Source organism: Daucus carota, chromosome 7 (assembly GCF_001625215.2).
Source record: "Daucus carota subsp. sativus chromosome 7, DH1 v3.0, whole genome shotgun sequence".
Lineage (NCBI taxonomy): Eukaryota > Viridiplantae > Streptophyta > Magnoliopsida > Apiales > Apiaceae > Daucus > Daucus carota.
Window position 1 is genome coordinate 30,644,186 of NC_030387.2, and position 12,741 is coordinate 30,656,926.

The following is a 12,741-nucleotide window of genomic DNA, read 5'->3' on the forward strand; positions in this document are numbered from 1 at the left end:
TGTAATAGCAAACTATCCGCTATGTTTTATGACATGTTTTATGACAGAAAGATATTAACTCTAAATTTCTTATGTACATACATAGCTCGCGAACCCATCCGCTCTTCAAACACCAATTCTAGGAAGTTTTTACTTTCTGCGACAAAAATAACCATGTATAGATTATTAACAATTAGCAAAAAACAATTGCTAGCTAGAGACCGTCTCCCTTGAAGTTTAAGCTGCATAGGCTAATGAAAGGAATAGACTGTTATGTATAATTGAGGTCTTTGGTTATACTTCAACGAAACATATGGACCAGTCTACCTACATTTTTTTAAGGCAGACATCCAGAAGATTTTTGTTGTCTTGTCCAGAAGATATGAGTAATAGTCCAGCAGAAAACACCATCGGAACGATCTTAAACTGAACCTCCGACAGAAGTTTCAGTTTCCTTAATACAAAAAGTACACTAAATACAATTCCACTTCACTTCGGCATCAGAGAAGTGCAAGAAGTACTCAACTCCAAGCAGCATAGAACACAACTCATTCCTTATGCTTGGCAATGACAGTACCGATGGGAATTTATGCTAGCAGAAATAATTACTACTATGACCTCACTTCATATTTTCCTGCTCGTGTTACAGCTCGGAAACCTTTGTAAGGGCGTGCAGGAAGATTTTTTATATCTAAGTTATCAATTTGAAGACCAGAGAGAGCAACACCCATTATCTTGAATGACACTTGAAAAATGGGAGATACATGGAGGCGTTCTAGACCTGTCTCAAGCTTCATTGATCCAGACAGTGAAGGGGCTTTGTCTTTGGGAATTTTCCCAATGGACCAACAACAAGTCTGCAAGGATTAACACAGTCAAATCAGTGACAAGTGCCATGAAGGAAATGCACTTTATCATGTAATTTTGGAAATTATACTTACTACAGGGTCTGCGAAAGCAGACAGGTTTGCAACCCATGGGCACACGAATGTTATATAAATATTTGCACTTCATAAATTTCCAACAAAGCCTTAGGATCGTACCTTATTAGCAAGGATGTTTACAGTACCATGATTTGAAGTGAGATCAGCAGATAAAATGCAAGGAGGAAGCTGGAATTGCACTTCTATAGAGTCTATTGTCTTTCCGGGATCATTACGTATTCCAACTAGCACATTGATGCGACATGTACCAGCGTCAGAACTTAGTTGTGGTTTCACATATATCGGAGTATTTTTCAACTTTTTAATCCTGGAGCAAGTTTAAAGAAACAGACTAAAGGTAAGATGTTAAATAAACATATAATCACTCTATTCCCAATTCCATATAATCTTTTTAAGCTAATTTAATCAAGACTTACACAAGATTAATCCTCAAGTTACACACCCTTCGACAGTTTCCCATACATAATATAAAAAGTTCATGAATTGTATGATTATATCCTATTACCTATATATTACAGCCCTGTGAGGGATCTATCTAAAAAGCTTAAGAGCCTCTTCTCTCTCTCCTCTGATTTAGGAACCATCTAGTGGCTCTTAACTTGTTTCTAATAATAAAAAATGCATTCCCTCCACTATATAAATTTGAATCTTTGACATAGTGGGTTTAAATATGAATAAAATATACAATAGTGAGAGGATATAGAGAGCATTGTTGGAGTTGACACTCTTAAAATCACACTATAGGGGTCGTTTGGCTGGACTTAAAAGAAGTGACTTATTGCTTAAAGTAAAGAAGTGGATTAAAAGTGAGAAGTTGGTTTGGACTTATAAGCTACCAGAAGTGTTTGGATACCGTGACTTATAGGTTTTTGAAGTGTTTGGATAACTTAACTTATAAGTTAGTATAATTTTGTAATATATAAATTATTTTATTTAAAAATAAATTATAATAATACAAGACCTTTTATTATTAAATACACGAAATATTTTACAGATTCAAAATGTAAAAACAAAAGGTTGACTTTTGAAAAAAGAAAATTTTAAAAATAAAGATTTTTGCTATGCGGTCAAAAGACTTGAAAGTGTGTGCTAAAGAGTCTAACGACCTATATTTCAAAACAGAGGGAGTATATATATAACATAGGAAAAGGAGAAAATTATAGACGAAGTTATAAATGAACGGGCATATGGAGACGGGAAATCTTAAATACAAAAATAATAAATAGGTAGGTGATTACAGGGGATAATGTGTTGCAAATTGCAATAAGTTGGAGAACAAAAAAAGCCAGCTTCGATAGCTTTTTTTTGGGGCTCTTTCCGCTTATATTAAGCCCTGCTGAACATTTGCCAAACAGTCACAGAATAAGTGAAGTGGGCTTCTGGAGCTTATAAGCCCAGAAGCTGATGATCCAAAAACCCGTTATATTACTAAGAGCCATATTTTTTATAGGGTTTGTCTAATGTGTGCCTATGGACACATGCTAAGCGCGGATATTTTTGCATTTTGATTGGTGTGGTTGGTGTATTTGCAGGAGGGCCCACCATTATTAAGAAGCAGGAGCCAATCAAAATGATGCAAACACAAAAATTTCCGCGCTTAGCATGTGCCCATGGGCACACCATAGAAAAACCGTTTTTTATATTATATTATATTTAGGAGCCTACAAGGAAACTCTTGGAGATGCTCTTAGTTGTTAGTCCATATTCCACCTTACGAGAGGTCAAGGGTTCAAATCTTACCAACATATTAAAGTATAATACATTTCATAAACTCTAGGGATTTATGGTTCAATGAAACATATTAAAATATACTCTCTCTGTACCAACCAATTCTTTACATTTCCATTTTGGATGTCCCAATTATTTACATTTCTAAAGTTCACTATTAAACCCACTGCTTTCTTCAACCTTTCCAAAAATATTGTACTTTATTGTTTAATATTGATTGGTCCAACAACTTTACCCACTTTTCATCTCTTTTCTTAGCCTCCATACCCAACCCATGTGTAAGCAAATTGGTAGGATAAAGGGAGTAATATTCATTTTAATGATCATAAATTAAGTTAGCATCCTCTCTCGAAGTCAAATTATTAACTCAACGATCCAAATTCTATACATCAAAACTCAAAATACTATATACCAAAACCAATTCAAATTTTGCTATCACTACAAGGGAGGGGAAAAAAACGTAAATTAAAAAAAACACTAGTGCTTGAGATGAATCTCAAGCATATACAGCGGATAAAAGGCCAATTATATCAACCACGATAAGTACTAATGTATGGCCTAATATTTACCCAAAAACATAATTTTGGAAAAAAATTAATACACCAATAATATAACGCAAACAAACACGAATTTAATAATTAAAAAGCAACAGTGCACTGTACAGGTTATAAGCTAGCATACATAAGATGTGCAAGAACTATTGTTCAAAATATGCATGTACAGAAATCAGAAGCTATAGCAGCCAAAGTTCATGGAAATTTAGAATGGACTAAATGCTATCTGAAAGCACCAACCTGTAACTCATCAACTTAAACTGTCCATCAGGAGGTACAAATGATAAGTTTTGATTTGATTCCCATGGACGGAACCGAACGCAAGGATGAAATTGCACATCATTCAGAATGGAAGGGTTCCCAAATGAAAGAGTCAAATCAGGAAAACCTGACAGTTGCGAGTTCACCTCTACTTGACCATAGATCTCACACTTAACAAGGGCCCCTTCCCTGAACAGGATTGACGAGGGATTTAACAATGACATAAAATTCCTATATCACATAAATTTATTAACTCCTATATATCAGTAGATGAAAGGGGAAAGGATGGGAGTCGGCCACTTGCAGAGATTCTTATAGACACCCTTTTTTACTAACGATACAAGAAGATGGATATCACAGGAGAGAGCAAGCGAATATTGATAAACAAATAATTGACCCCTTTTTTCTTCTATATTAATTTACAATAAGAATGTTGTATCCACTCTGTATGTTACAAATTAGAAGTGCTTCTGTTCCAATTTAAACATCCATAATTTCTTTTCAGGGCATTCCAGGATAAATGTCCTTCAACAAATTATCATTTGTAGTAAAACAATTCATAAACACAGCATTCAATAATTACAGAAAAATTCCAATATTAATAGGATTGTTAATTAAAAACTAGACATAATTATTAATCCAAACGGGTACATTTGGAAGCAATCCAGTTTCTTAATCAACCTATGGAAACAATTTAGACATTAATTCTAATTTTTAACCAAAGGTTTATTATGACATAATACAATTAAGGGCAGGTGCTGACCTCTGGAAGCTTTAATTTTAAAATCCTCTGCAGGTCTACAAAGTTGTATAGTTAAAATGAACTTTTTTCTTCCCTTCTCTATTATTTTTTCAGTTTACTATTCCCGCAAATTGTGTTGATGAGATTATCATAAAAAAAATGCAGAAATAATAATTATAAAGAATGAATTGATGCCTGCCTGTTTATGATTGCATCCATTTCTTCAACGAGATCAACATATACTTCATTGCTTGCATGCTTCAGATCTGTGGTTCTCCATGGAACACAGGATGCGGTGGCGCCTGGAAGGGTGTTGCTCATATTGGAAGAGTTACCGGTAACAACACTCAGCATTTTACCAACAATACTTGGAGGAGCTATCATCTCCCTCAGGATGTTAGGTTCTGTAGTAAGGGGGAAGCCATTGTCTATCATCTCATCTAATAGCTGAAAGCCAAAACCAAACGGCAGGTTAATTTTTTATATAATAAGATAAAAAGTAAAACACTCACAGACCACTAGTCACTAGACCAGCATGTGACTAGCAGTCCTTCAGTTTATAGCATAAAAATTACATTTAGCATAGGAGTAAAAAAATTCCACCAAATTAAAAAGATGGAATATGCAAATTCCTCACATACTTCATACACGATAACAAAGTTATCCTTTATCAGATCTTCATTCAATCCTGCGAGATAATCCGACAGAACATCAGCCACCCTGCAAAGGAACTAAAGACAATCATTTAGATATTAGTGAGTCTTGCCTCTAACAAAAGTATCCACCTAATGACACAGACAACACACATAGAGATAATTCTTTATAACCAAGTCCGGTATTTGTACCATGAAGTGAGTCTGTACAGGGCAAGGATATGTACGTTGTCATCGTATGCAATATCATATTATTACTTAAAATAAGCTACATCTTGTAGTTCCGTAAAGGCCACGAAACTAGATAACAAGAAAGTTTCAAAGAGTAATTCCACTAGTATGCATTAGAATGAACCAATGCATATTAGTGTATATCTTCCCACGATACATAATCTCCTACGATAATTTCACAGCATTTATAACATCATAGCTGCACAATGCATGGCATAGCTGTTCATATATAATGTTCATATAAAATCTCAACTTAGTATAAATATTGTACTATATGTACAGAGATTTATCAGTTTCCTAGTAAATCCGGATTAAATCTCACCTCAATGGCCATCAAAGGCGGCATTTCAACTTGCGTGCAGGCTAAGAATGTAATGTTATCACGAACAATCTGGAAAAGGTAATGCGTAGGAGAAGCAATCACCGGAGCAGGCTACAATCCCATAGCAATATATTATTAATACAAGCTCCAAACTGAATCAAACAACAGTAAGATAAACATAAATAATTCCAATACTCCCTCCCTTACCCAAAAAAACACTCATTTATCATATATGCACATACCAGGTGTTGATACAGTTCTATCTGCGAAATGAATTAATATTTATTACCACAACAATAAGCCTCCATATCGATATTGTTAATAACTTCAACTGAAATCGACGTTTTCATCAAAAACAAATTAGAGTAAGATTAGCATAGTATAGTCAATTAGTACCTTAAACGTATCGGCTTGAGCCATAGCATGTTCCCAATACCAAGCACATATCGAGCGATCAACTCGATGACCAGTGAGCTGCTTCTCTAGAATCACCTCCCTAATATTATAATCCAACAATATAGTTAATACAAACAGTATATAACAGTACAATATTTTATGCAATTAGATTGATTTTAGTGTTCTTAAACTACATCTAGATCATTAATGAAATTAAGGAGCCTAAAAATTATTTAATTGGGAACTGAAATACAGGTAAGAATTGCAGATATAAACGTACCCGGAATCTGAGAGAAGGAATATACACTGTAACATTTCTTCGTTCTTCCGTATATCAAACAAACGCAGGGAGAGATGGAGAGAGAGAGTGTGAGATTCCTCGTTATTCAGTAGATCAAGCGAACCCAGGGAGAGATGGGGAGAGAGAGAGAGAGAGATGGTTATGGGTTTTGGGATCCGGGTAATCGGGTTTGGACTTGGTAGGGATTCCGGATCTTTGATCTTAGATTCGGGTATAGTTTAGATCTTTGAATTGGATTTTTCATTTTCGTTCGGTACATTTATATGATATTCTCGTGAAACTATTAAAAAAATATATTATTAATTCAAAATGTATTTTTAAGTGTTATATTTAAGTTAAATTTGTATGATTGAATTTTATTATGGAAAATTTGAATAAAGTTGGAAATAATAATTTCGTACTTGAGGTCAAGATCAACTAAATATTTAAAACATCTATTAATTATTGTCACTATGCATTTGAAGTTCTCAAATATTGAGTAAACGGGAATATTTTCAATTAACACAAAAAAGAAAAATATCAGCATGATCTGCATTACCATCTGGATATCACTGATATTCATTTATTAAATTGCTGTGAGAACTAATAATGATAAATAAATAAACAATTTTCAGGTGATGCTTTTAAGAAGATCGGCCTATAAGTTTAAATGTCCTAGACGAATTTTGAAAATAGTGTCCTATTTTTCAATATCATAAAAGAAAAAATTACATATATTCAAATTAATATACAATAATATAATCAAAAATATCATTTTAAAATTAACAACACAATCAATTTAAATTTATGTAAATATATAAATACATATATTTATTATGAGTCATACTCCAATAGACACCTCTTTATTCTAGAAACTAAAAATCAAGCTCAAATATCATTAAATCCTGAAGCAAATACCACTAAATTCTTAAACAACCACATCTCCACCTCCATCTTCACCAAATCCACCTCCACATCCGCCATTGCCACCACCTCCGTCGTCTCCTCCATAACCACCACCACCCTTATGTCGCCAGCCCCTACATAACCACCACCTCCATTATTTCTCTAACAACACAATCTCCATCTCCATCTTCACCGGCCCCATATTGGTCGCTGTTTCAACATCCTTCAGCCCCGTTCATACTTCTTTCTCCACCTCGGCTCAACTTCAAATCACGGCGGAGCCGCCACTATTCCGGCAACGCTCCAATCCCGAACTTCAAGCCGCTCAAACCTCCATTGTAATCATCCTTCCTCCATGTCCACCTTCACCTCCACCATCTCCACCACCGTCACCACCATCTGAATCGAAAACGTGAACAGATCTGGAGATTCTGAGCGGTTCAGGAACATATCTAAAGATTCTGGGCAATTTCTGCAAGTTTTCACTAATTCCTGCAACACACATCACTAAATCCTAAAGAGAATATCACTAAATTGTACTCAGAATATCACTAACTTGTATTGGTTTCTAGTTTTTATTTTAAGATTGGTTTCCATTTGATCATTAGCCTATTTGTTATTATATAGCCTATGTGCATAGATTTTTGGGTGTATTAGTATAGTGGTATCCCATTGCCAAGGAATTGCTTTAACCCAAAAGGTATTATCATATTGATGAAATATAATTTTCTTTTTCCTAAATATCAGAAACAAGAAAATTGATATAATTACTTAAATTAGAAATGCTCATCTCATTGGTAAAATATCATAAATGGATTTTTTTTAATTTTTTGTCACTTCATCTGGAAAAAATGGGGGTATTTTTGTGAGGTCGGACATGCTCTGATGAGTGCAACTTCTGCCACATGTTTTAACCGGAGGACTTCAAATTCAATCATGTAAATGTAGCTAAGGGTTTACCAGAGTTTTTTACTGAAAAAACAGAAAAGAAACACTGCTCGGTGGAGAATACAGAGGTACAGTGTAACAGACAACCAACAAGAAGCTTCCTTGTGTAAATATATATATCAGGCAAAGAATCTTTATGTTTTGGTATTCAGCATATACAAAGACAAAAGTCAAAAATGCAAATAATACAGGGCATTCACTAAAAAGTGCTCAAATTTTAGAATGTATCCTGTATCAGCAATTACCCTATGCTAAGCATATTGTCTTCAAAAAGTAATTTTTCCACCAGAGATAAAAGAACAAACACGGATATGATCCATCCATAATACAATACTTGGGCATATAAAGTTAGTAATTCCTATGCATTTGATCCCTTTTTAATCTTCCTGAATTGCTTAGACAACAGTAAATGCAGACTGTAATGAGGATGAGAACCGAGATGCAATGGTTTGTGAGGCAAATGCCTGAATCTGATTCTTAGCATCTGTAGAACAACAAAAAAGAACACATTATTCAGGAACTTAGACATAACACAAACACAAGTGTAAAATTTCGAAATTGATTCATTAGCGTGCAAAAATTATCTCAATCACACGGGTGCCTGGCTCCTGTGACATATTTCACAATTAGTATATGTCCATTCCCTGGAATGCATTGTGCAGATTTGTATTAAAATCCATATAAGGATATACTCCTATATGCTGGCAGGTAATTAGCTTAGAAAAGACTTTGTCCTCTGGAAGCCCAACAAAAACCATTAGCTATCAACATCTTCACTTGTTGGTGAAAAGATAAACAAATTAAAAGTAAAAAGGTTTTCCTAATAATCAGTTAATCACCGACTTACCAAGAGTATTTTAGCTGCTTCTTCACATAAAGTTAGTTAAGGTGAAATTCAAAGAAAAAACTTTAACTTGAAAATTTTTAAATTATTTTCCAGCAGTAAAAAGCCTTTTTCAACTTAAACTTCATTCCTCGTCATACAAATTTTCCATATAAGCAATCAGGATGTCAAGAAATTGACTGCTGGCAACTAAATTGCTTGGTGTGAAAAGGAAAAACTTCTTACTTTCAGAAAATAAAATTCACCAAATACAAAGAAATCTGGTTAAATAATTAAATAAATAAAGCAACTCATCCTCGCATTCATTATCTTAGAGCATCTCCAATGGGCTCTTCAAACAAGCTCTTAACTTTAAATTTAAGGAGCATGTGAAAAATAGTGCTCCAACGGGCTCCAAGTGGCTCTTTAAAAATTTAAGAGACTCCTCTCTCTCTCCTCTCTTTTAAAGAGCATCTAGGTGCTCTTAACTTATTATTATTGAATATGATATTCATTTCTATCCAATTCTATTCACTTCCCTCTACAACCTTTCTTTCAAATAATAATAACATATAAATAAAGAGCAAGTATCAAGAATAGGGTTGGAGTTGTCACGATATTTAATGTATTAACTTCTTAGGAGCCATATATTATATTATTTTTTAAAGAATGATTAAGGAGCACCAGTGGAGACTCTAAAAAAAGAGCTTGCACTTTACCCAACTTGCTTTATTTTCCAAGATGTTTTACCTCCTATTTAATAATTTTCCCATCATTCATCAACCAACTAGGGGCTCTACAACTATTAATGTGAATTACTGCATAGACCAGAGCAACTCACTTCTTGTTAACATGTAACAATCTTCAGGCTCTGGGAACTTAAGGAGTTGATAAATTTAAGTTTTTACCCATATACATAATATTGGGCATAGTTCCAATTACTTCAGTACATATAATTTCTTATTATTATCTTCTCTGTATTAAAAATGTATACACAATATCGTTGTTGAATAGCCCACATCAATATTTCATGCAAAATATATGAATTTAATTATTAGAAAATAGTTTTGCCTCTGTATGTGAACACTTAAGCTCCTATATCTATGTCTATTTCTTCAGCTAATCCCAGACATAAACGTTCAGTGTAAGTAGGGAGTGGTGCGTGGCAAAATAATAGGAAATGACTAATTTATTACAGAATGATATTATACTCACATTAATAGCAATGAAAATTAAAGAAAATCACAGCAGGTGGTAATGCTCACCTTTGCGGCACTTAGTAAAGCCAACAATATTTGCAACACTGAGGGTCAAACAAACTCCTACAACAAGGACATAATCAGCTTGAAACCTGATGAGGGAGAATATTCCAAGGATAAGCCACAATACAGCCTGCAGTCAAAAGAAAAGAAAAAAATCTGATGTATTATTGATACCAGTAAACAAGTAGAGATAAATTTTCCCAATAAATAGCTATGGCAGAAAGAGCAACTCGTCAGGTAACAGCAATTTGTTTTAAGAAACTTAATTGGCTAAATATCCAATTCAAAATTTGTGCAAAATTTTTTAAAAAATAATATGAAGAAGCTTCACTTCCTGGGTAATAAAAGTCAACTAAAATTGCCAACACATAAGAGCAGCATCATATTTTTAATTAAAAAACGGTGCTCCGTGATACTTGTACCGATAATCTCGGTGCTATTTTTGTTGTATCCTTTATTTATGCATGAGAACCCATTACCAATTCAAGTACGCTTTACTGAATAAACAACTTACAGTAAGGTAAATAGTCCACCAGAACAGCCAAGAGTCCTTCTTGTTCATTCGAGCCAGTGACTAAACCAATAGAAAAGATAACACTATGTGAGAATTAGCAAGTAGGCTAACATATAACCCAGACCCAGAGGACTCAATCATCAAGTCTCTCAGTATTAACAAGGAAAGGAACAAAACTCCATGGAAAACTCAAACATGTCAAAGAAGAAAGACAATCACCAACCTCCTGGTCGAGGCATTCAAATTTCCAGATGCTCTCACCCTCATCATTAATTTCATTCCACCACCTCAAACCAACTAAAATTCGCCCACTGACATTTTTGACTACCCAAAAGTCAAGTGCAGCCAGAAGAACAGTTACCACAAAAATTATGACAAAACTGTCAAAAAATAGAGCTGAAAGTATGTAAAATGCCAAAGCTGAAGCCTGTCATACAGACAATACCATGTTAGAGGGCAAAATTATGCTACTCGAAAACAAGAATAATTTAGGAATAATAATGTAACTACCTTGAAGATGACATGGAAGAAACATATCTGTGGGTGGGCATAATTCTCCCCTGCAGTCTGCATATTGTAGCAATATCTTAAACAGCTTTACAATGAGAGTCTAACAAAGAGTCTCAGCATCGAACACACAGACACATAAATAGAGAGATCATTATTCTAAATCATCACAATGCAATGCAATAACTCAATTATTTTATTATTCGGGTAAAATCAAATACAAGAAACTTATATACTCCCACACACATTTGCCTTCACTGAGGCTTGAACCACCAACCTTTGTTAGGACGAGGAATATCCACTAAGCTAAGTCTTGCAGAAAAAAACTTAATTATTTTAGCCCCACAATGTACTGAAAATCTCACTCGTCATCTATATTATACGGCATTATATCAATAAATTCACCCCCCAATATAAACATTACCCCATCTAACACATCTACACTACTAATTAACAGACAGAAGGTAGTGAATGTAACAAAATGAAAGTCATAGATTCAAAATTCCCACATGTAGTTGATAAAAAATGCAAATAATATGTATTAATTACAATCATACTTACAGATCATGAATTTGAAATCACTATCATCAAATATTACAGCTCATACATAATCTTTTCATACATGTATAGATAGCTTCAATGCCGGAAATTGGCTTCCACATTCGCGATTAATTACTTACATAAGTAAAACCTCTACAATGCCGCAAAATTGGCTTTAACATTCGCAATTAATTACTTACAACAGATGAACCTATAATCTGACCTTCTAGATACTGTAACATGACATCTACTAATTGAAAGTCTCTGGACCAAAAAGATTTAAAATTAATCAAGATAAAACAACACCGTAGCAATGTTATTAACTAATCGAGTACTAATTTGTTAGGGTTTCACTGTGCGAATCAATTATCAAACAAAGCGTGTGCAATCTGAGAATCAAAGTGCTTGACCGCTCCACAATACATAATAATTGAAGAGACAAAGTATGAGCTAAATCGAATCATGTACAGCATTTGATAACTTACGGAATTGAGATCCATGAGAATGATGTCAACAATTTCTTGGGACTGATCTGATGATATTGGGATCTCTCCTGGACTGACTTTTTCTCTGTAATTTTTACTCGCTATTTGTTTCTTTTTCTTAATATGGAAGATATTGAAGTTCTATATTTTCTTTCTTTTTCCTTTGGACAAAAATGCGAAAACATTTTTGGTATATCAGGATTAAAATAATTTATATGAGAATACATGATATAAGAATTATTTAGCTAAATAATAGTTGTATAAATTAGTATTAAAAATGTTTTATATTTTTTTTAAAATTATATATATTATATATAGTTAAAAATATTATTTTAAAAATTTACCACTTAATTATATTTTTTTTTATTTTACTCAATAAAGTTAGGTTCAGATATTTTTTTAATCACTAAAATTAGGTTCGGTACTTCTAAAATTATTACTTGTGTATATAACGATATAAAATACATCACATCATCAAGATATTATTCTATTATATACTACCACTATGTATTAGTAATACTAAAAAATAGTTAAAAGGCTGAGAATTATATCCGAACGTAAGTTAGAGTGACTAAAACAATTCACTAACGTAAAATTTTTTTAAATTTTTTTTATATTGTATTTCGGTTCAATTCTCTGACATGAAAGCCTTCTGACAAAAAAATT

At 33.5% G+C, this 12,741-nt stretch overlaps 2 protein-coding genes across 4 annotated transcripts; both read right to left on the minus strand.

The window, feature by feature from the left end:
- Window positions 1–97: 97 nt before the first annotated feature.
- Window positions 98–6,319, minus strand: LOC108193418 (AP-3 complex subunit mu). 3 transcript variants are annotated; one of them, XM_017360052.2, is made up of 9 exons: window positions 6,091–6,319; window positions 5,811–5,910; window positions 5,657–5,677; window positions 5,415–5,525; window positions 4,850–4,939; window positions 4,408–4,655; window positions 3,446–3,655; window positions 1,023–1,230; window positions 98–836 (listed from the first exon to the last, which is right to left on the minus strand). In XM_017360052.2, the coding sequence occupies exons 1-9, from the start codon at window positions 6,123–6,125 to the stop codon at window positions 591–593; spliced, it is 1,269 nt and encodes a 422-aa protein (XP_017215541.1). In that variant the 5' UTR covers window positions 6,126–6,319; the 3' UTR covers window positions 98–590. The 3 variants fall into 3 exon arrangements, with proteins under 3 accessions (XP_017215541.1, XP_017215542.1, XP_017215543.1); XM_017360053.2 differs by lacking the exon at window positions 5,657–5,677 and having other exon boundaries at window positions 6,091–6,317; XM_017360054.2 differs by lacking the exon at window positions 6,091–6,319 and having other exon boundaries at window positions 5,622–5,677; window positions 5,811–5,869.
- A 1,701-nt stretch (window positions 6,320–8,020) lies between these two features.
- On the minus strand, window positions 8,021–12,227 carry LOC108193657 (Golgi apparatus membrane protein-like protein ECHIDNA). The gene is made up of 6 exons (XM_017360408.2): window positions 12,076–12,227; window positions 11,054–11,110; window positions 10,767–10,970; window positions 10,544–10,603; window positions 10,033–10,159; window positions 8,021–8,428 (listed from the first exon to the last, which is right to left on the minus strand). Exons 1-6 carry the CDS (start codon window positions 12,088–12,090, stop codon window positions 8,340–8,342), a joined length of 552 nt encoding a protein of 183 aa, XP_017215897.1. The 5' UTR covers window positions 12,091–12,227; the 3' UTR covers window positions 8,021–8,339.
- Between the last annotated feature and the right edge of the window lie 514 nt (window positions 12,228–12,741).